The 21,001-nt window shown below is 32.0% G+C and overlaps 2 protein-coding genes across 2 annotated transcripts in view; both read right to left on the bottom strand.

Moving 5' to 3' along the window:
• The window catches only part of LOC111514813 (E3 ubiquitin-protein ligase mind bomb 1), a 456,223-nt gene extending 440,243 nt beyond the window's left edge, over positions 1 to 15,980 (bottom strand). The window contains exons 1-6 of the mRNA XM_074171098.1: positions 15,743 to 15,980; positions 15,020 to 15,688; positions 13,741 to 13,895; positions 12,477 to 12,654; positions 10,652 to 10,946; positions 3,103 to 3,416 (exon numbers count right to left, since the gene is read on the bottom strand). Of these exons, the coding sequence (XP_074027199.1) occupies positions 3,103 to 3,416; positions 10,652 to 10,946; positions 12,477 to 12,654; positions 13,741 to 13,895; positions 15,020 to 15,688; positions 15,743 to 15,856 (1,725 nt within the window). The 5' untranslated portion in view covers positions 15,857 to 15,980. The remainder of the gene's footprint in view (positions 1 to 3,102; positions 3,417 to 10,651; positions 10,947 to 12,476; positions 12,655 to 13,740; positions 13,896 to 15,019; positions 15,689 to 15,742) is intronic.
• Positions 15,981 to 17,670: 1,690 nt separating this feature from the next.
• On the bottom strand, positions 17,671 to 20,271 carry LOC111514814 (uncharacterized). Its single transcript, XM_023171056.2, has 2 exons — positions 20,080 to 20,271; positions 17,671 to 20,026 (listed from the first exon to the last, which is right to left on the bottom strand). Exons 1-2 carry the CDS (start codon positions 20,203 to 20,205, stop codon positions 18,914 to 18,916), a joined length of 1,239 nt encoding a protein of 412 aa, XP_023026824.2. The 5' UTR covers positions 20,206 to 20,271; the 3' UTR covers positions 17,671 to 18,913.
• Between the last annotated feature and the right edge of the window lie 730 nt (positions 20,272 to 21,001).

Genomic DNA, 21,001 nt, shown 5'->3' with positions numbered 1-21,001 from the left:
AACCCGTGATGTCCCTGCATGCATCACGGGTTATCATCCTTAAAATAGTTAGAACCGATACAATAATTTGAACACAAACTCCTATGAATTCAACGGAGTCTAGTTCATTACGCAACAACTGACAATAATAAATTAGCTCATCAACTCAAATTAAAACTTTCCTCAACGACAGACATATAAGGATAATTCAATTTTAATAGAAACAAGAATATATAGTAAATAAGTTCCAGTTCAACCTTGATGCGCACTGTAGTTATATTCAGAAGAAAATAGCCACGAAAATTCATCTTTTATAAAGATTGAAAAATAAAATAAGTGAATATGCAAAATTAACAATTTATAAATCAATAATAGCACCCCACTTTGACTATTGCAGTACATTACTGTATTTTGTGAGCAATGAAAATCTAAACAGACTACAGAAGGCAATATTAAGTTGTAATAAACGCACATCTGTGGCATGTATATTCGAAACACTGTCTCTTATACATCTGCTAAACAAAGGATAACAATGAATATGCTAATATTTATATTTAAAATTGAACACAAATTATCTGAGTGATCAGTTAACCTACACAAGTAGTATTCATACACACTCCACTAGAAATAGAATAGTAAATTTTTATATCAACAGAGAACATATAGGTTGTGATTCATTGTATAGTTCTGGTCTGATTGCATTTAATAATTTTCCAAGTCATATAAAAAGCTGTGATTCATTAAATTCATTAAAAAGGAAATGTATTGAATATATTTCAAGAAATTGTCATCAGTAATTCTTCTAGTTTTCTAGTTTCTTGTTTTTAAAATATGACTTGTCTGTAATTTTATAAGTGACTGACTGTACTATGAAGAGCATTATTTGCTAATAAAGAGTAATAATAATAAATATCCTATTTGCGTTAATACTATTTCCCCAGAGAATTGTTCCATATGAGATGTGAGAATGGAAAAAAGTGTAGTAAGCTGATAATAGCGCCTGTTGAGATATTGTATCTTTCAATTTCCGAAGAAGAAATGTGTATTTCGACAGTACAATGCTAAGTTGTTCAATGTGCTCTAACTATTTCTAATTATCATCTAGATGTATGCCTAAGAGTTTAATACAGTGTCCTTCAACCCTAGAAGTGTCTGATGTAAAAATGATATGTTGAATATTGAATTGTTGAACCATATGTCAGCATTGTTTTGAAATTGATTTATATCACGCACCAACTTACCCTTGCTTTTTTTCGGATATCGTAAGAGTAGTATCATCTGCGAAAGCAAAACAATTATGAGGTGACATGCAGGAGAAGAGATCATTTATGTAGATTATGAATAAAACAGGCCCCAGAACCGAGCCTTGGGGAACTCCACATGTAACTGGTTTTAAGTCGGATACATTGACACATATTGGTTTCTGTTTGTCAGATATGAAGTAGAATAGAATGGGAGACGCAATCGAATGATTTTGTTTAGATCACATAAAGCAGCAATAGTGTGTTCTCCTTTTTCAAAGCAAGTTATTATGTTTTAATGGCATCGATAGGTCTTTCAAACGAATACAAAATTTCCAAAACGCCAACTGGCGTTTTCAAATCCAGGATAAACAAGCCAGATGAGCCATTTCATCTAATATGGTAACATTTTGTCAAAAAAGTCAATACAATTACATGAATTATATACATACATTGGAAAAAGAGTAAATATTTGATAAAAAATAAAAGTTTTAGCTAAAAATCAAAAACTCAAAAATCAAAAAAATATCATGGTAACATTAAAATTCAAATGAAAAATATTCTTCATTACTGTAGAAGCTTTTTCCCACCAGGAGTTATGAATTGCTTCAGGTCTTTGATAATTGTTGTTTGGTTTGATAAATAGGTATACAATTGTATGCTCCAATATAAACCAACTATTTCCGAGGGATTTCAGAATTATTAATCAAAACACAATTTTCACAGTAAAATCAACATATAAGAGATAGTTAAAATCAAGATCAATTAACATTTCCAATCCCGAGTTCCATAACAAAATTCGTTAACTAATACAGAATTTCCTGGTATAAAATAATTGTTGAAGAGCCCTTATTTGATAACAAATCAAAGAAAAAAGTTCCTCTTCCCAAAATACCAGGGCAAACATAAAATATAAAAATCCTTACGTAAAAAATTTGTCAGTTACTTGTTAACAAACAAATTGATGTGGTCTTTTCAAATTAAAATTCTGTTGGTAAATATTTCTTCTCTAAACGGAAAACTGAAACACTACTAGACATACGAAGTGAGCTGTGGAAACTGTTTCAAATGGATATGTTAAGCAAACCGGATATTATGTCAAAATACGAGTTTCAGAACACATGAGAGGTTCTGAAAAACTGAATATCAAGAAAGCCACAACCCTTGTTAATCATGAAAGAGAGTATTTCAATTCTGAACATTTGACGATTCTAGTTGTCCAACCATATTTATCCAAAAGACTTTTGAGCAAAATGATCCATATCCACAAACACCATAGTGTTTCATGTCATTGTGTTCTGGTGGTGTCAACTGTTTTGCTTGATACACTGTTTTTTATTATACAACAAGTAGGTAATTTTATTGTAATCTCATAATTTCTTACAACATTAAAAACGACAACTGTTATGAAGTTTGTGGCAGGTATGTTTTTTAAAATTCATTGTTGAAGAGCCCTGAAGAAGAATGTCATTGAATTCGAAACGTTGACAAGAAAACATTTGTTTTTCTAAGACAACTTGATCCTGTTACCCAACGAACATTTCTAGAAATAAGTAATTCGAATCACTAAACTATTTATCAGATTTTTTCTTGATGTGTATTCCATATTTGGTTGTTTTCAAATTTATTTCTATAAATCAAGCTCAATCTCCAAAAAGTTAATTTCAAACAATAAATATATTATTATTTTCAAAGAATGGTTGATGAATCTCAAAAGTGTATTGTATATAAACTTCTCAGGGCTCATTCCTGTAAGCACCTGATTGCCACAGCCCTAGGATGTTACCCCATGACATAACTGAGTCTCCATGTTTGTATAACCTACTGATGTTCCCCCTAGACAACCTCTCGTTCATAATCCCATCAACAAATTGCCACCTACCTGTAAACTAGGATGACACTGCAGATCGAGCAACATCTTGACCACGCCGATATGTCCCTTGTTCACTCCGATATGCAGGGCGGTCTGCCGCCGCTTGTTGCGAGCATTCAGATCGGCCATTGCGTGGGCCAAGAGCTGGACGACGGCCGGTTCGTCGCCGAAAGCCGCGTGGTGAACCGCGCGATCACCGTCTTTGTCTTCGATTTCGACGTCCGCGTGGAACCGAAGCAGCACCGTTATCACTTCGAGGTGACCGTTCTGACTGGCCGCCTGGAGGGCAGTGTGACCCGCGAAGACGCCATTCACGTCCGGTCCTGTAAAAGAAACAAGAAAATTCACCTATGTGTCTCGTTTCTATATAATCAGAATAGAAAAATATTCAACAAAATTTCATCAGACTAGTCATGAAACAGATTTAAAATGCATAGAGATTGAATACTGAATGAAAAATTCAAATCCATTTTTTTCAAATGTAGAAATTTATCAAAAAAGTAACGGTCGGACATAACTGTGTGAAAACTATTTTCCGGGATTTTTGGCGTTAATACCATTGATGCATGTTTAACATGGAAACAACACTGTTCGAATTGATTCATTAGGTTATCTCTTTAGAAACCTAACAGATAGCGTGACAGATCAGCAACTTTTGGCACTATACCATGCTCGAGTAGCTTCCAGACTGAGACATGGCATATGTATGTGGGGTAACTCGACTTCTATATCAAAAGTATTCGTTGCGCAGAAGTTTATTTTGAGAACAATGGCCAAAGCCTCAAAAAGGGCCTCTTGCAGAAGTTTATTTAGACAATTTAACATTTTAACTCTTGTCAGCATGTATATATTCGAATTGTCAATTTTTGTCTTTAAAAACAAACATAAATTTATCACCAACGAAATTATACATAGTAGGAATACTCGTCAAAAATATAACTTCCACATACAGTATTGTAAATATAAGGTTACTTCTAATTCACCATATGTGAGGGGCCCAAATATCTTTAATAAGTTACCAAAAGATATTAAGGAGCTCAATAAAATTAATTGATTTACCCGAAATCTGAAAAAGTATTTGGTTGATAGTTGTTTTTATAACCTAGATGAATTTTTTATATCATAAAATAGTTTTCTTTTGTATTGTATTTTATATTATGTGTTAATTTTAAAGTGTTTTTATATTGATAAGGACACTGCGTTTTCATGTGTTCTTCATTGCTGGACAAATCCTATACATACTTATATGTCAAACGGATAATCAATAAATAAATAAAAAAATAAATACTATGAAAAATTTTGTCAGAAAAAGCGAATTATTGAAAAAAAATTACTTTTTTTTTGTCCTGGCTGATTTTTTCAGGTAGTTTCATTGAAAGAACATCTGTACTGATTTTGAAGAAAAAAACTTATAGGGAATTAATATTTTGAAGACATATTTTTCAGATTCAACATCAAAATGAATTCTCAAATATCGTGTATGAAAAAATACAGTTATTTAGTATGCGAAAAGGTGAGTTTTATTCTCTCTTGGAAATTCCATTGGCAGCAATTATCTTCCAAACTGAATTCTTTAAAATATCTCTTTATTAATTTACGATCTGTTCTAAGAGTTAAAGAACTTTTTAATGGAAAAATGTTTTTATAGTATATGTGATTTTATAAAAACTCATAATATGTGATTTACTATGTGTGATGTAAATTTCAGTGTAGGGGTATTTTAACCTTTTTATTTTTCTTTTTTGATGTAAATTTTCATTTCACTTCAATGTACTATTTCACCAAAATATTACTGGAGTTTTTTCCAACACCAAATGGTTATTTTTAACACCTCGACACGTGTTTCGATCACCAAGTGATCATCTTCAAAGAGGAAGAGAGAGGAAGATTAGTTTTAATCTTCCTCTTTGAAGATGATCACTTTCTGATCGAAACATGTGTCGAGGTGTTAAAAATAACAATTTGGTATTGGGAAAAAACTCCAGTAATATTCATTACTACAACAAAGGTTCCAAACAGTGCATCATAAGTACTATTTTACCTGCCAATTGACAATTCCAATACATATTAGCCATGTCAAAAAAATGGAAATAAATATTGATTGACTACAGTCTAATTCTCACAAATTTTCAACAAATTTTTAGATATTAAAAAAACAAAAATATAAAATATAAATCAATAATAAATATAGCATTAACATACAATTTTAAAAAAGGCTAACAATATCGTAAATCTGCAACAAGAATTCTATACTAAGATTAACAACAAACTTATACTTATATACTTATAATTGTATATATATTATTATATACAATTATAATAATGTCAAAAATCATTTTGTAAATATTCTTGCACACTGTAAAAACATTTAGATTTCAAATATTGTTTCATTCTGATTTTGAAGTGATTAAAATTAAAACTTCTTAATTTTGACGGAATTTCATTATATAAATTCAAGTTTAAAGAATTCATTTTGGATGTTGTCAAACGAAATTTGGGTATTTTCAATAAGTCGCCAGATCTGATGTTATATTCATGGTTATGAGAGAGTGTTTCATAATTTTGGTTATTTTTATGTATCTCCAATATACAATATACAATATACAACTAGTAAAAGTTCAAAATTCCTGGGAATTGAGCTAGATTTTAGACTAGATTGGAAATCTCATCTGGATACTTTGTCAGAAAATGTTGCAAGGCATTGCTATGCCCTAAGAGTCATCACTAAAACAATAAATGTTCAAGCGTCAATGTCTGTCTATTATGCACAAGTCCACTCAAGACTCAAATACGGCTTAATTTTTTGGGGTGCATCTGTGAACGTTAAAAAAAATTTTTTCACTTCAAAAACGTTGCCTTAGAATTATTCATAAATCCAAACAAACTGATAGCTGTAAACCTTTATTCATAGAAAAGACAGTACTAACCCTATACAGTCAGTATATTCTCGACAGCATAATGTTTATTAAAAGCAATCCAAAGCTTTTTAACGACTTTGATAAAGCACACATCTACCCAACAAGAAATAAAGCAGATTTGGTTACTAATATTCCTAATTTTACTTTTATTCAGAAAAATATACCGTATACTCTAATAAAAATCTATAACAAACTTCCAAATGCACTAAAAAGCCTCTCTAAAACAACACTCAAAAATAAACTTAAAAACTTTCTTCTAAATAGAGCATACTACTCAACTGATGAATATTTTAAAGATACCATCCCTTCAGATTTTACCTGCTAAAATGTCTCACATTTAATTGATTTTAATTTTTAAATGTTTTTAACTGTATATTTATTACACTGACATGTTCTACGCTCATCTGGGCATTTTACTTCATTGTAATTGAACAAATAATAAATAAATAATAATAATAATAATAATGAAATATTATGTTATGTTATGTTATGTTATATTATGTTATGTTATGTTATATTATGTTATGTTATGCATCCTCCTTATTATATTTTTATCTTAACTGTGATTGAATAGAACTGGCCGATACTTGATGAAAATCAATATTAAAACTAATAATTACAGTTTATTGTATGATTTTCACTATACAGTGAAGATGCTGAATTAGTTCAAAAAGATGTCGAAGCTTTCTACAAGTGGTGTAAAAATAATTTGTTAGAGGTAAACATCGATAAGTCTCAAATCATTACGTTCACGAAAATCAGAAGTCCAATAATCTTTGAATATAAGTTGAATAATATAGCTCTTAAAAGAGAAACATTTATTTGCGATCTGGCAGTTAAATTTGATAGCGAAATTAATTTTAATCTTCAAGTATCAGAATTGAAAATCAGAATTTTCAATTAAAACAAAAAAGATTTTATATTGTGCTTTCGTAAGATCCATTCTTGAATATTGTTTAGTTATATGGGACCCATAGTATAATGTAAATATCGCTTTGATTGAAAATGTTCAAAAGAAATTCTTAAGGAATTGTCCTTTTCACTTTGGTATTCAACAAAATGACTATAAGTACAGTCAACTCTTATCCAAGTTAAATATAAAATAATTGGAAGATAGAAGAATTTCTATGAACTTGAGTTTCCTCTTCAAAATAATAAATAGTGAGATAAACTGGCCATAACTACTTCAACTAATAACTTTTCATATCTAACAAAAAGATACGAGAAATTCTGACATTTTTCATGTACATTTTTTCCATATGAATTAGGCTTTGACAGTCCGATTCCTCATATTCTGAAGCTGGGAAATCAATATCATGATAATAATAATCTTTATTTTGAAATAGGTAATCCTAATCTACATTCACAAAGTATAATCTTATATATAGTAATTAGCAGCTCCTTCGATAGTATTAATATATTTGTTTTGTTTTAAATTCAAACGTACACACTAGGTATTTACATTTCGAGTTATATTTTCCATTGTTTTGCTAAAAGAAAACCATTCAAGTATAGCCAAATACCATAATAATCATATACAATCCTACCTATGATCCTACCTATGATGATAACTTAGATCTGTTTAATGTGTCACTTCAGGCCTTCAAAAATTAATTGAAAAGACTATAGCGTTTCCAAAGCTTTTCTTTACCTTACCATTTTATTTGTAAACACCAGATTCATTACATCGTTTTCCTTATAAGTACCAGATTTGTTTCATCTTTTAGTAACTACAACTAAATTCAAAATGGTTTCATTAGGAGAATTACATGATATTATTGCTTCATTAGACAATACATGTAATACATATGAAATCCTAAATGCCAAAATTGTTAAACAAATTTTTGAAACTGCTGGACATGCTATATTGAATCTTATCAATACTCCCCTTCAGACTGGAAAGATGCCAGATCTGCTAAAAATTAGTACTATTATTCAATTCCTAAGGTAAATAAAACTATCAGAGCTGAGGAATTTGGGGCCTATCAATACGTTGCCGCCCATTGAGAAAGTACTTGAGTATGCTGTTTACAATCAATTGCTAAACTTTGTGAATGAAAATGAGATTATGTTTGATAATCAGTCAGGGTTTCGAAAAAAGTACTCTTGTGAATCGGCATTACAGAGGTCACTTAACTATTTGATAAACAAATTAGATAACAACAAGTTTGTAGTAGCGGTATTTTTAGATTTGAGGAGAGCTTTCGAAACAATCGACAGAAATATAATCCTCAGCAAAATGAAAATATACGGAATTGAGGGCAAAGTGTAGGAATCGTTTTATAACTATCTTGAAGGCAGAAAACAAAGAGTAAGAATCAATGGTACAATTTCAAATGAAATATTAAACTATAATGGAGTACCCCAGGGAAGTGTTTTGGGTCCCTTACTTATTAATATACATGTCAACTGTGAATTTATCAACCTGTTTGCTTGTAGTGATAGAAGCCTGGATGCTGCTGTACAGAAAATGAATGTGATATTGCAAAAAGTTGACAAATATATAAAAATTAATAAATTGAAACTGAATGTGAGTAAAACTACTGCCATGATCCTCACTTCAAAATACAAATATAAAAAACTCAATATAAACCAGATAAATATTTCTATTAATGATGAAAATATAAAAGTGAATAATACTGCAAAATACTTAGGGTTTCAACTGGACTGCGATCTCACATTTGAAGAACATTTACAATACATACATAAGAAAATTTCGAAAAAACTATATTTTTACTCTAGAATTTCAAAGCATCTGTCTTTAAACACAAAGATATTAGTCTATAAAACAATTATACAACCACACTTTGATTATTGTGCTTCGATTTTATACTCTTTCAATTTGAAAAAACAGACATAATTACAATGTTAACAACCCTAAATTGGCTTTCGGTATCCCAGAGACTTTTATACCAGACAATGATATTTGTGCATAAAATTGTTAATGATTTAACTGGAACATATCTTAAAAAATCTATTTGTTTTAATTATGATATTCACAAATATTACACTAGACATAATCTTGACATACATATACATAGAACTAATACCAAAATCAGTATGAACTAAGTATATGTCAAAGGTTTTGATACATACAACAAATTGCCTAATTCAATTAAATCAGCTTCAACTTTAAAAAGGTTTAAAACTGATCTACTGCATCATATTTATAACAAATGTAACTGAAGGTATTACTAATAAGATCATAAGTCATGATTTTTGGAATATTAATCAGTTATTTGTTAGTTATAATTTTGTTGTTGTATATTAGGAATGTATCCTACTTACCAAATAAATGTTATAGTAATATAGTCACTAGACATAAGGATTCATTAATATTTTATATTTCACAATTCACTAAATGTTTTGTAAAATTGTAAATTGTAATGTAGACATTACACTGAGCATTCAAAAATACTTTGTAGTTTTTCACACTTTGTTAAATATGTTTTTGTAAATTGACGTTGCCGTTAAATAAATAAATAAATAAACTGTATGAATTAGTTTTTTTAATCTTAACTGTGTTGTCAATTATTCATTAGAATATAACTGATGTTTTCTTCTTTTTGTTTCTGTCAAATGGGTTTTTTTTATTTTATTGTATTTATTTATTATTCTGTTATTATAAAAGCATATAGTTATATTTTTTGTCATATTCCTCTTCTCAATTTGTTCAAAATTACGTTTTCATCACTGCTAGTATTAAGAAATTGTATATTGTTTTTTGTATATATTAATGTACATAATACATTTCTAACAAATTGTTTATAACACTTCCAAATTACAAATCATGAAATTATAAACAACAGTAAAAATTAATTGGCGCTCCGGGGCGACATCATTGATTCCAGTGGCGCATTTGCTTTTTCAGCTGTAGGAAAACCCGGAAAAACCTGCAGCACCACATCATCTGAAGATCCTGATTTGTCAATGTCCTCTCTCTCACAAAACAAAATGTAGAGTGTCTCCAGAGGCTCCACTAAATTCACTTCATAGCCAGAACACTTAATGACACAACTAACGGCAAACTTAAACGAGTCCGTTTCGTCTTTGGCCAATCCGTAATAATGACCACATTCAACGCCAGAACCACAGTGAACAATGACTGCATGAATATTATAATAGTGGTCTGCTAGATTGAGTGTTCATCTATTTCGAACCTTTGTAAGAGTTTGGTGCTTCCGTTAGAGGTTGAGTCATGTTTGAAGATCATCAGTTATTATTAGACTGACTGGTGCCTCACCTATACTTGTTTTCTTATAACAGTCAGTTAGTTTGGCGCATGTTTGGCAATACAGTCGATCATCACCTGTTAACAGTTCCTTTTTCAGATGATTAAACAATAAGCTTTGCACGGACTGGTTATAAGTCTTATTAGGAAACGCTAGTTGAAGTTCCAGAAATTCACATACGTTTTTGCTACCTCTTGAACATTTACTACAAAGTAAACTAGTAAGGATTTTTCCAGCAAAAGATTCACAAACTGGGCTCGTGTTGTTAATAAATAAATAAATTAAGGTATCCTAACTGTCCAAATAAAATGATATCATAATTATTTATGAGCTACCTAAAAAATATGACAGAAAACTAGTATGTCTTTCTGTATGAATTTATCTTCGCTCAAAATAAAAAAATATTACCTATGCCAGCCCCTGCGGTGCTGCTTTGCTTCAACACCTCCTCACATTTTTGGGCATCTCCATTAGCAGCTGATTTTACTAACTCCTCGTTGACATCGCCGGATACATGCGTTTCAAATAACTTTTTGAGCAGGGCGCTAAGTCTCTCGCCGGAAGTTGTTCCGTGCATGGTGCCATCTTTACTTGCCAGTTTGGTAACAGCCAAGGGATTGTAGGTCCAAGTAGTGTTGCAAACTTCAACTTTGAGGTCATTATCGTTGTAGATTTGCTGGACGTGGCCGACTTTACCCAAGGTCTGAGGTACAAGTGAAAATCAATCATTTTTTAACACAAACAATTCATATGCAAATTTGAAATATTCCCGTATGAATTTCCAGCAACAGGTATAATTATGAAGGACCCTAATTCTAATTTTTTTCCTAATCAGCATCCCAAGGCATAGAAATTCTTTTGAAAATCTGCTTAATCAGGTATGTACATGACATATATACATATATAATAATGACATTCCAGAGAGGCGCATATGACATGCACAGTTCAGGTGAAAAACATCTTACCCTTCTCTCTCATGTGAACCTACGACTTTGTAGGTATGGCCATCTAACGCACATTTTTACAAAGTTGGAGAGGTATATGTGACATGCCCAAGTTCAGGCCCCTTTCTTCTCATGTGAACCTATGACTTTGTAGGTGTGGCTATCTGCCACACGTACCTACAAAGTTAGAGAGGTGCATATGACATGCCCAAGTTCAGGTGAAAAACTCCTTACCCATGTTTTTCACTTGTTACATATCTACAAAGTCGTAGGTTCACATGAGAGACAAGGGGGTAAGGTGTTTTTCACCTGAACTTGGGCATGCCATATGCACCTCTCCTGAATATCATTATTATTCAGACTCCCACCCCGGAGTATGTGGAATTGTTTCCGGACTAGGTCTGCAGGTGGCACAGTGAACATACTCCTGAATCAACTGCAGATCGTGTTTATGACTAGTTGAAATCAATTTTGTTTGTTCAGGATACTCAGACGATTCACTCCGTCTGAAATGACCTGTCCTGTACTGACGAGGAGCAAATACTCCGAAAGTGGTCCCAAAACCAGTCTATAGGTGGTCGTCCCGAGCAAATGAAATGGATTTCTACTTTTCATATATAGGAAGTTATTTGTGACAATTCTTCCAAATGGGAGATGTTGAACAGGTGCCTGATGGTTTTAGTTCCGCTTTCTGTGCAGCATAAGCTAGGTTAATTGTTGTTTTTCCGTCAGATATCTGCCACACGTACCAACAAAGTCATAGGATCATATGAGAGGCAAGGGTATGGTGTTTTCATGCCCTTGCCTCTCATGTGAACCACGTATTTTGCAAGTACGTGTGGCAGATACCCGAACAACAACTAACACAGCTAATGTAGCACAAAAAGTGCTACCATCTGGCACCTGTGCAACGTCTTCCATTTTGATGATTTGTTACAAATAACTTTCTATATATGAAAAGCTGAAATTAATTTTCCTTGCTCGGAATGAACACTGATAGATCAGTTTCGGAGTACTAGCTTCTCGTCAGTACCGGGAGGGTCATTTCAGACGGAGTGAACCGTATGAATATTGTGAACTACAATATCAATTCCCACTAGTCATTGGCTCTGCCTGCAGAAGCATTATTTATGGCCCATTTCAAAATTCTTTGAGCAAATGTAATAAACCTTTTATCTATCTGAGACCTATTTCAGACATTATTATTGTGTTGACAGTTTCCTATACAACTTTATTTTGTCTTTATGGAAATAAAGTATAATTATTATTATTAACAAATTACTCCTTACAGCACTCATTCCGTCAGCCCAGTCTCCGTGTCCTCTCTGTAGCATTTTTACCCGCTCCATATCAGAACAAATCTGTACGACGTCACCAACTGCGAATTGCTGTTGTGGAGTTTCATTGAAGCCAGCAGAGTTGGTTGGTGTAGCAACTTTTGTCAGCACAGCAGGGTTGAAGGTCCACCTAAAATTTGAATCGCAATCAAGTTTTTGTTGATTAAATTCAACAAATGAATCCTGAATAGAGAATGAGGATCTTATACTGAGTTTTCTTGAGAAGTCAGAATGTTGGTCAAAGACGGCAAATAGCAGCTATGATTTTCATTTGAAAAATGTCTAAAAACCGTCTTTTCAATGGAAGTTCTTGGCCAATACTTTTTTTTAATTTGCAGTTCACACGGCAAATCAAAAGTACGTAGAAAAAAAATATTAGTCCTCGAAACGTCTTTATTGAAAAAAAAGACCTCAAATCAGTCGAATCAGACCTCATTTTACTTAAGAAAAATTGCCATTTTATGTTATAATGTTGGCAACACATGCTGTCGAGATTATTGTCAACTGTGGTATTATAAACACCTATCTATACGTATTTAATCCAACATTAAGACAGTAAGATCCACTTACTGTGTATTGAAGCAACAAATGAACTTGAAATATTGGAAAATAGTGTTAGAATTGCATTTTTCCTGTTGTTATTAATACAATAAAATATAATTGTTTTTTGTGCTATTGATACCTAAACTCACATTTGAATTTCGCTGTTATTATCTTAGTTTATTCACTTGTATTTGTTGTTCTCCATAAATAAGCTATTAAGTATAGGGTTGCCAACTAAACAAAACCCCATTTCCACTTATTATCTCTGTCGAAATGGAAACCCTAAAATCTGTCGATAGATTTACCAATTCGTTGCTAGTTTCAGATCTTGGAGAAAAATGTGTATGTTCACATTTTCTGATACCAAATAATACCTTTTGAATATATGAATAATTATCAAGAGTTGATTTCATTGTCATTTCTGAGAAAGAATATGACAATGGATAGATGTAACAACGTATATTTTAATGTTTATGAGTACATTTTCTTATGTCAACAACCAAAGTTTTTCCTATGCCTGACTTTCAACCTACAATAACTAGATGTCACCCACTCTGTGGTTGTCCCAAATAAAAGCAAAAAATATATCAACTATGAAAAATCTTTCTTCTTTTCTGTTGATTTTTGAAATCTAACACGATATTTGTTGAATGAATTAGTCCATTTCTCTCACCTGTTCCCACTGCTGTAAGCAACAACGATATCATGATCTTCGTCTATTCCGACCACAGTTCCAACACTATTCAAGCACTCAAACATTCCATCTGTCCATCCTCCATGTCCGTGCTGCAGGGATTGAACAATTTCTAGTTCCAAGTCAACATTCACCTGTGAAACAAAAAGCAGAGGTTATTGATTTCATAACCAGAAAATCAGTACCTTTCCTGGGGTTATAGTTATCAAATTGTGTCGGATAGTATATATATCCTGTTTTATTTGACCTTGCTAATTTCAAGAAAATATAAATCACTTGTACAAAAACAACATGAAAAATAAAAAATCAACAGATTGCAATCTGGTCTATCCCACTTTCAGAAACATGTCAATGTCATAGGACATTAACATATTTTGGTGAAACAACCAATAACTTCAATTGTTTTTTGAAAAGGACAAGGCTAAACGGATGAATAATGATTTCAAAAAAATGTATTAAAAACAATATAGACAAACATTCAGAATCAGATAGATCAGGTTTATATAACTTGACTTTCGGTTCTTGCCCAAAACTTTATAATGGACAAACAGAACACCTTCTGCCAAAAAATAAAAGAACACCCATTTACACATTGACAAACCATGTTTTGACAGAAGAGCAATAGTAAAACTATGACTATGAAGTATTATACTTATTTCAAAGTGGAAGGTTTGAAACACAAACTTTTGGAATGCTTCGAAATTGATAGATTTAAAAATTCTGAAAATTTACTGAATGACCAAATAGAATTGAACTCTTCATCACTTCGGAATCAGTTTTCTAATGTGAAAATTCAAGTAACTACGACTAGTTTCTTGGCTTTGTGGTACTTCAAGCTATTTCTTCGTTGTGCCATAACTAACCAGAATATCTGGTTTCTCAACATCTGCATCGAGAGAGAAGTGTTTTCAACTTATATTTGACTTTGATAAAACCAATATTTATTCAAGTGAAAAACTGCAGACTAACATACCTTCATATAAATAAAATCTTTGAAAAAGTATGAAAGTATATTTTTTTCTGAAAAGTTTGTTTTTCATTGATAATGAAATTGTTTCATTTGCAATTGATAAAATAGTGACCTACTTGCTGGTTACTTTTGTGTGAATGTAAAACAATAATGGTGTTTGAGATTGCAAGTTTCCATTCTTTCCAAAGCAATAATAACCTCAAACTGATTACAGAAATGCAATTTTCACACCTACTATATATTATGTCAATGTCAATTTTCTGAAAAATTGGTGTTTTGAAATTATACCTGGTCTCCAATTTTCAACCCTGGAGGTGCAGATCTGCCAGGTCCCTGTTCTCCCAAACAAGGTAAGTGATCTCGATAAACGTTCTGGCCCTTGGCATCGTTAACTACTTTTAAATCAGCCATTCCTTCAAATCCAACTCGATACAAGTTTTTGGAGCCATTATCCCAAACAATATAAGCAGCTGATCTGGGACTGGCTGCTGACCAATCTTGAACCTCTTGTACTTTGCCCCGACGTCCGTTACCCCCATCTTGATCTTCCCACTGCCAGTCAACTCCGCGCACTACACGAGCCCCGGGAAAGATTCCACGTATCGCGATCTTTTTCGTTTTGCGACGAGTTTCCAGGTAAACACGTTCACTACCTGGGGTTGTTATACGATAAAAGCGATGACGGAGCTGGTGTTTGTCTCCGTGGTAGCAAACGGAGCATAGATCATAGTTGCCACATTCGGCGCATTTCCAACGGATACCGAATATTGGCTGCTGCCTGCAAGTGTCGCACATCGTTCCTTCATGCTTCGCCCCCGTAGGAGCGCTGTCGAGGATTCTCAAATCGTATTGCCCCGAACACCTATAATTCGCAGCCGTTCCGTTGTCCCAGACTACAACAACCTCATCAGGAGATTCGAAATTTCTCACAGTACCAACGTGACCCTCTCCTCCGTCCTAAAATTCATTCAAATTAAAGTTATAGTAGATTTTCAAAAATCATAACCTAACCTGTTTTCCCCATTTCCAATCAGGGCCTCTGATAACTCGGGCACCGACGCCTTCCATCATTCTTGGATTTCGAGTCACCCCAGGGGTGGTGCCCACAGCGTTTGCTATTTCCATTTTCAATTAAATAAGTTGAAAAATACACCAACTTCAACAATAAACAAACCCCTCTCCAATCTTGACTGACTGCGGTTACTTTAGCTTCTTCAGTTTGAAGGAACCATTAGATGTTTCGCTTTTCCCAGTATTATAGAAAAGGATAGTAAATATCAGTCACTACGTTTATGTCGGTGTATTCAATGTGCAAAAAAAGATACAGATGTTGAGATTTACCCACAAAGCTTAACTTTATATTATGTTCTGTGAGGTCCTATTTTATTTTTCAAATGTTTAATTTCTCTGAAAAATAAAAAGGCGTAAAGTTGGGGAAATCCAGGGAAAATGTACTGTTCAGTTTGATTTCCAACCAGACCTTCAATAATTAATCCTAATTTTTATAGATTTTTCGACAAAATATCCCAAAATTCATGTTACTGGCATTGTTTTTCGATATTGTAAAACTCTTGAGTGAAAAAATCAGTAAAGTATTTATTGAACACGCATCGTATTATGTTAGACTCAATATCGACACGACTTCAAATACATTCCAGATAATCAATTGTTAACTAATATTTCAACAAAATTCATTAACATATTATCATCGTACCTAGTCAGGTACGATGAGAATATGTTGATAAATTTTGTTGAAATATTAGTTGAAGCCTCAACAGGGATTGAGAACTGTTTTTTTGTGACGAAATCTGTTAAACAGAAGTGAAAATAGCGCAAACGGATGATTTCCCTAGTTTCCCAAACCTTTGGCTTAGTATATAGACTAACCCCTAAACTCTGAAAACCGGTGAGTAAGCGGCATCTAGGTTTATTAATTCTAACGTCAAACTCCGGGAAAACACTGGGTGAAAACATTGAAAAACGTTGTTTGAAGAGAAAAAATCATACAACATATGGTCATTGAAGAAAGAAATTATAGGCATTCAAATCCTATTTTTCTGATTCATGCATTTAATTTGTCTTCTGTACAAATATAAGTTATAGGTTATGACTAGTGAATTCAAAAGATATTGTCCAGGGAACGGATGTTATACCCAGTTATATTCCAAAAATAGTTGTAGGATTCAGAATCTTTACACCTTTTGGCAAAAAATGCACTTACTGTGATTTCACCTGTCCTCAAAATATTTCCATTTATTTATTAACTAATATCTAAGTTTTTTACATAGTTTTGCCACTCAATGGTTTTGCTTTGATGCTATCGCGGTAATTAATCCCTCGAAATAATAATGAAAATTGTTTTGCGATATTCGACGATGTTATAGTATAATTCCATAAAAGTAGGCACAAAATTCTCAGAATTATTGCATTAAAACGAAAACATTGTTGTTAATGTTGTGATTTTATTAACATTTCTCCTCATCTGTGTTGTATAATTTCTGTACGCCACTGCAAGAAACAGATTAAAGCAAAAACATCATTTCTGAGAATTCAGTGCCTACTATTTTGGAATCATAGGATAGTTACATAGAATAACTTCAATGTATAGAAATGCAAAGTGAAATTACTTTCAAAATACTAATGTTAGACAACTTTTGCAAGTGACGTAATTAAATTTTTATATGTCTGCCAATGTTTGCTACGTTTTTAATACTTTGGACAGCTTTCATTGGTGTATATTCAAGAAATATTTACCTTATGGAGTAAAATGAATGTCTTCAAAATACTTTTTCTACACGAGGCAAAACAAAAGTACTGATTCTGGACACCTGTTTCGCTAACCAAGTTAACATCATCAGAAGATGACTTAAATTGTTTTGAATAGAGACAATTGGAACATTTTGGTTAATATGTTTTTGTACACAAATGAAAAACTGGGGTTAACAAAAAATTGTTCTATATTTTTGGAACACTTTATATGCAGGACTTTTGTCAATCCACTAACAGAACAAATATCTAAATTTTCTTTATAAAAAAATTATATAATATCAAAAACATTGAAGTCACTGAATAAAATCAGTTACAACTCAGTAAAAGCATTGTCCATCACTTCATTGGAAGTTTCCTTTATATATTACATATATATTGCAATTTATTCAACACTAAGTTTCCATATAGAATTAACACATTATATACTTTTAAATTCGGATTCAAGCGAATTGAATGGAAGTTTGAATTACGAGTATTTCTTTGTCATACAAAAAATAAATTTATTACTAAAAAAATCAAAGCTTCATGACATAGACAAAATATAATCAATACAAGAAAATGAGAAAAACTCAATAGAAAAAAAAAATGAAAATTGCAATTTCTAAAATAAAACCAAGAACTAACACCTGAGACTAGTTTCTATCACATTCAGAAGAAATCTGTAATACTTTGAATTAAATAATTCAGTTGAAAATAGGAGTCGGTCAACAATTTTATCATGTTTATTTCAATTAAAATATCAATTGATGTTTTCTATACAGGAATTTGATACTTTTCATTTTGAAAATTGTCAATTGAAGCATTTTCAAACTGTAATTTCATAGTTTTGGAGGAGTTGTTCATTCCGAATATTATCAATAAAAAAATACTTCAAGTTATGTAGAAAGACAGATACTTCACTAATTTGAATATAAACCCTTATATTTCATGAAATTAATCTAACATACAAATTAAAACTTCAATGCTCCCAAATTTACTGATATATAATTTCATTATGATTCTTCTATTGGGAAACCTGTTAACAAGTTTAAAAATTGTCAATTGATTTTTTTTTCATTGGAAAAACCATGTTTTTTTTTTTTAATTTGAATATGAATAACAATTGTTCTCTTTCAAACTTCCACCCAACATTTTGTATATAACATTCACATATATATTAAATTCATATTTTTACTTGAAGATAAGAAAAACATTCAACATTTGATTTCTATTGGGTCTTGAAATAAACATTAAAAATATTCACAATTCTGAAAATTATAACTTTTCTGTTCAACAAATCTAGAAAAAGGCTATACATTTTTTACTTGTAAAAACAACATGAAAAGGATATTTTACAGACAACAATTGAAATAACCATATCCAGTGTATGTAAAGTCACATGTTCAAAGCTTCACCTAACATACTCTTATTATATCAGTGAACTTTCGAATGATGAGCTTTGAGATAACCGGGACTTTTGAAATACCTACTACATTTGTCACACTTAAAACTCCTATACAGAAACTGTTGTCTCAACATTGGATTAATGTAGGGATTGTCTCTTGTTCGACAACGAACATTTTGAGGTGAAAACGTCCTTCGGTGTGGATAACTACCTACAAAATTATTCAAAAAGTGTATCGAATCACTGGAAGAACTAACTTTGGCTACATGTTCGTTGTAACTTTGAGATGGGGGACAAAGATCAAAAGAATTATTATTGATAAATTCGTCATCACAATCCTCGTCCTTCATTTCCTGTTTGCACTCCACCAAATCACTCATATATTCCTGATCATTGTACTCTTCCTCAAAGTCTTCTGTTTTTATTTGGATATCTGGCTCCACAGTAACTTCTTCAAATTTGACAAATACATCTTTGGAATCTCTTTCTTCTGATGAAGTTCGGAAATTATTATCGTCATCTTCACTGTCAGCACTGTCATATAAATTGTCCTTGTTTTCTATGATGTACAAAATTGTGTTTTTAAACTCGGTGAAATCATTCCTGAAAAACTCATTGGAGAAAGCTCGCAGCTTCTCTAAGGGAGTCATTTCATAATTCGAATTTTTATCTAGATTCACTCCAAACTCGTAATTTTTGGTAAAATTAATAATATTTTTCAGACCACCGCGGCAAGTGTCTGTTGGTCTATTATCAGAATACCTTTGTCTGAGGTACAGAGACTTATCTCTTTCATGTTTATTGTTTTCTGCAGGTGTCAGTAACTGTTTCAGTAGTGAGCATCGCTGTTCCTTGGTTATTCTTCTGCGTTTCTCTCTACCTTCTCTTATTGTGGTGTATTCATTTTCACAGTTGTCCGGAATATACAATCCATTGTCTGAAATAGGTTCCACAATTACACTTAGCTCAGTGTTTATGAAAGATGGAATTATTTTTTCCTCATCTTTTGATACTAATGCCCTCAAATAACCCTGTAGAGTTTTAGTAGATTTTTTACACATAGTCAAGAACTGATAGGAGACTCTTAACTTAGTTATGCATTGTAAACATATTTCGCTCGAGAAACTTTCCCTTGTGACAACCTGAGACAGAAAAATCAATAAATCAGGAGTTATGGAATGTTTTCTAAGTTTACCATTTTTGTACAATATTCCAGTTTATCGCTCAATTTCACCTTGTCGTAATCCACCGTGCTGAGATCTGTTAATTTTACATCCGTCTGAACGCATATTCGACAAAATTTTGATAAAAAATACATCATTTATAAAAATATTAATGTCAATCATTCGTCGTGTCAAAGAATACACTTGTCAACTTGTCAATAAAACTATAAACAAAAACTTTGACAGTTTTACAGTATTCTTCTTCTTTTCATTGAAGACAACATAAACACTGAATATTTTTTTCAAGGTTAATTAGTGACATCATTGGGTGCGTTCAAAAAAAATGTATTACTTTTTTGGGTATTTTTGAATGCTCCCACACATCAGTTGAAGAACAATATCCCTTCAAATGATACTCATAAAATTTCGTCTGGAAGAAAAACTTTCATGCTCGTATTCGATTCATTTTCATATTCACTTTCTGAAGTTACCTAATAGGATTTTTTTCAAAACTCAATGAATTTTTTCCTCAATCCATTTTCAATCAGGTGAATCAATGGACCTTTTTACCAGTTCGTATCTGACAGAAACTTTCATTATATGATCTGCACATCATTTTGTAGACAGTTTATTTAGAATCCAATTGCTTTCTTCCTTACTCGGGTCGTTTCTTTTCACATTTTTTGAATATAGATGAGGAAAATAAGAGTGAAAAAGCTTATGTCTCCAAATTATTGATCTGGACTATTTCGAAATACAAATTCAGGTCTATTGAAAGAAAAGAAATAATAAAATTGTAATAAAATGTTTAGTAATCGTTAATTAGTGTCATGAATATTAAGCAAGAAAATTGGCTGATAGGTAACAACTCCATCCACTTGATTTCAATTCAAGAAAGGGTTGTTACCTTACAATATTAAAAATATTGAGGTCATCACAAATAATTCAAAACAA

The sequence above is a fragment of the Leptinotarsa decemlineata genome, unplaced genomic scaffold (assembly GCF_025532065.1).
Source record: "Leptinotarsa decemlineata unplaced genomic scaffold, Ldec_3_MD MMD2_tig00000008_RagTag_RagTag, whole genome shotgun sequence".
Classification (NCBI taxonomy): Eukaryota; Metazoa; Arthropoda; class Insecta; order Coleoptera; family Chrysomelidae; genus Leptinotarsa; species Leptinotarsa decemlineata.
This window is presented reverse-complemented; position numbering and strand designations above follow the sequence as displayed.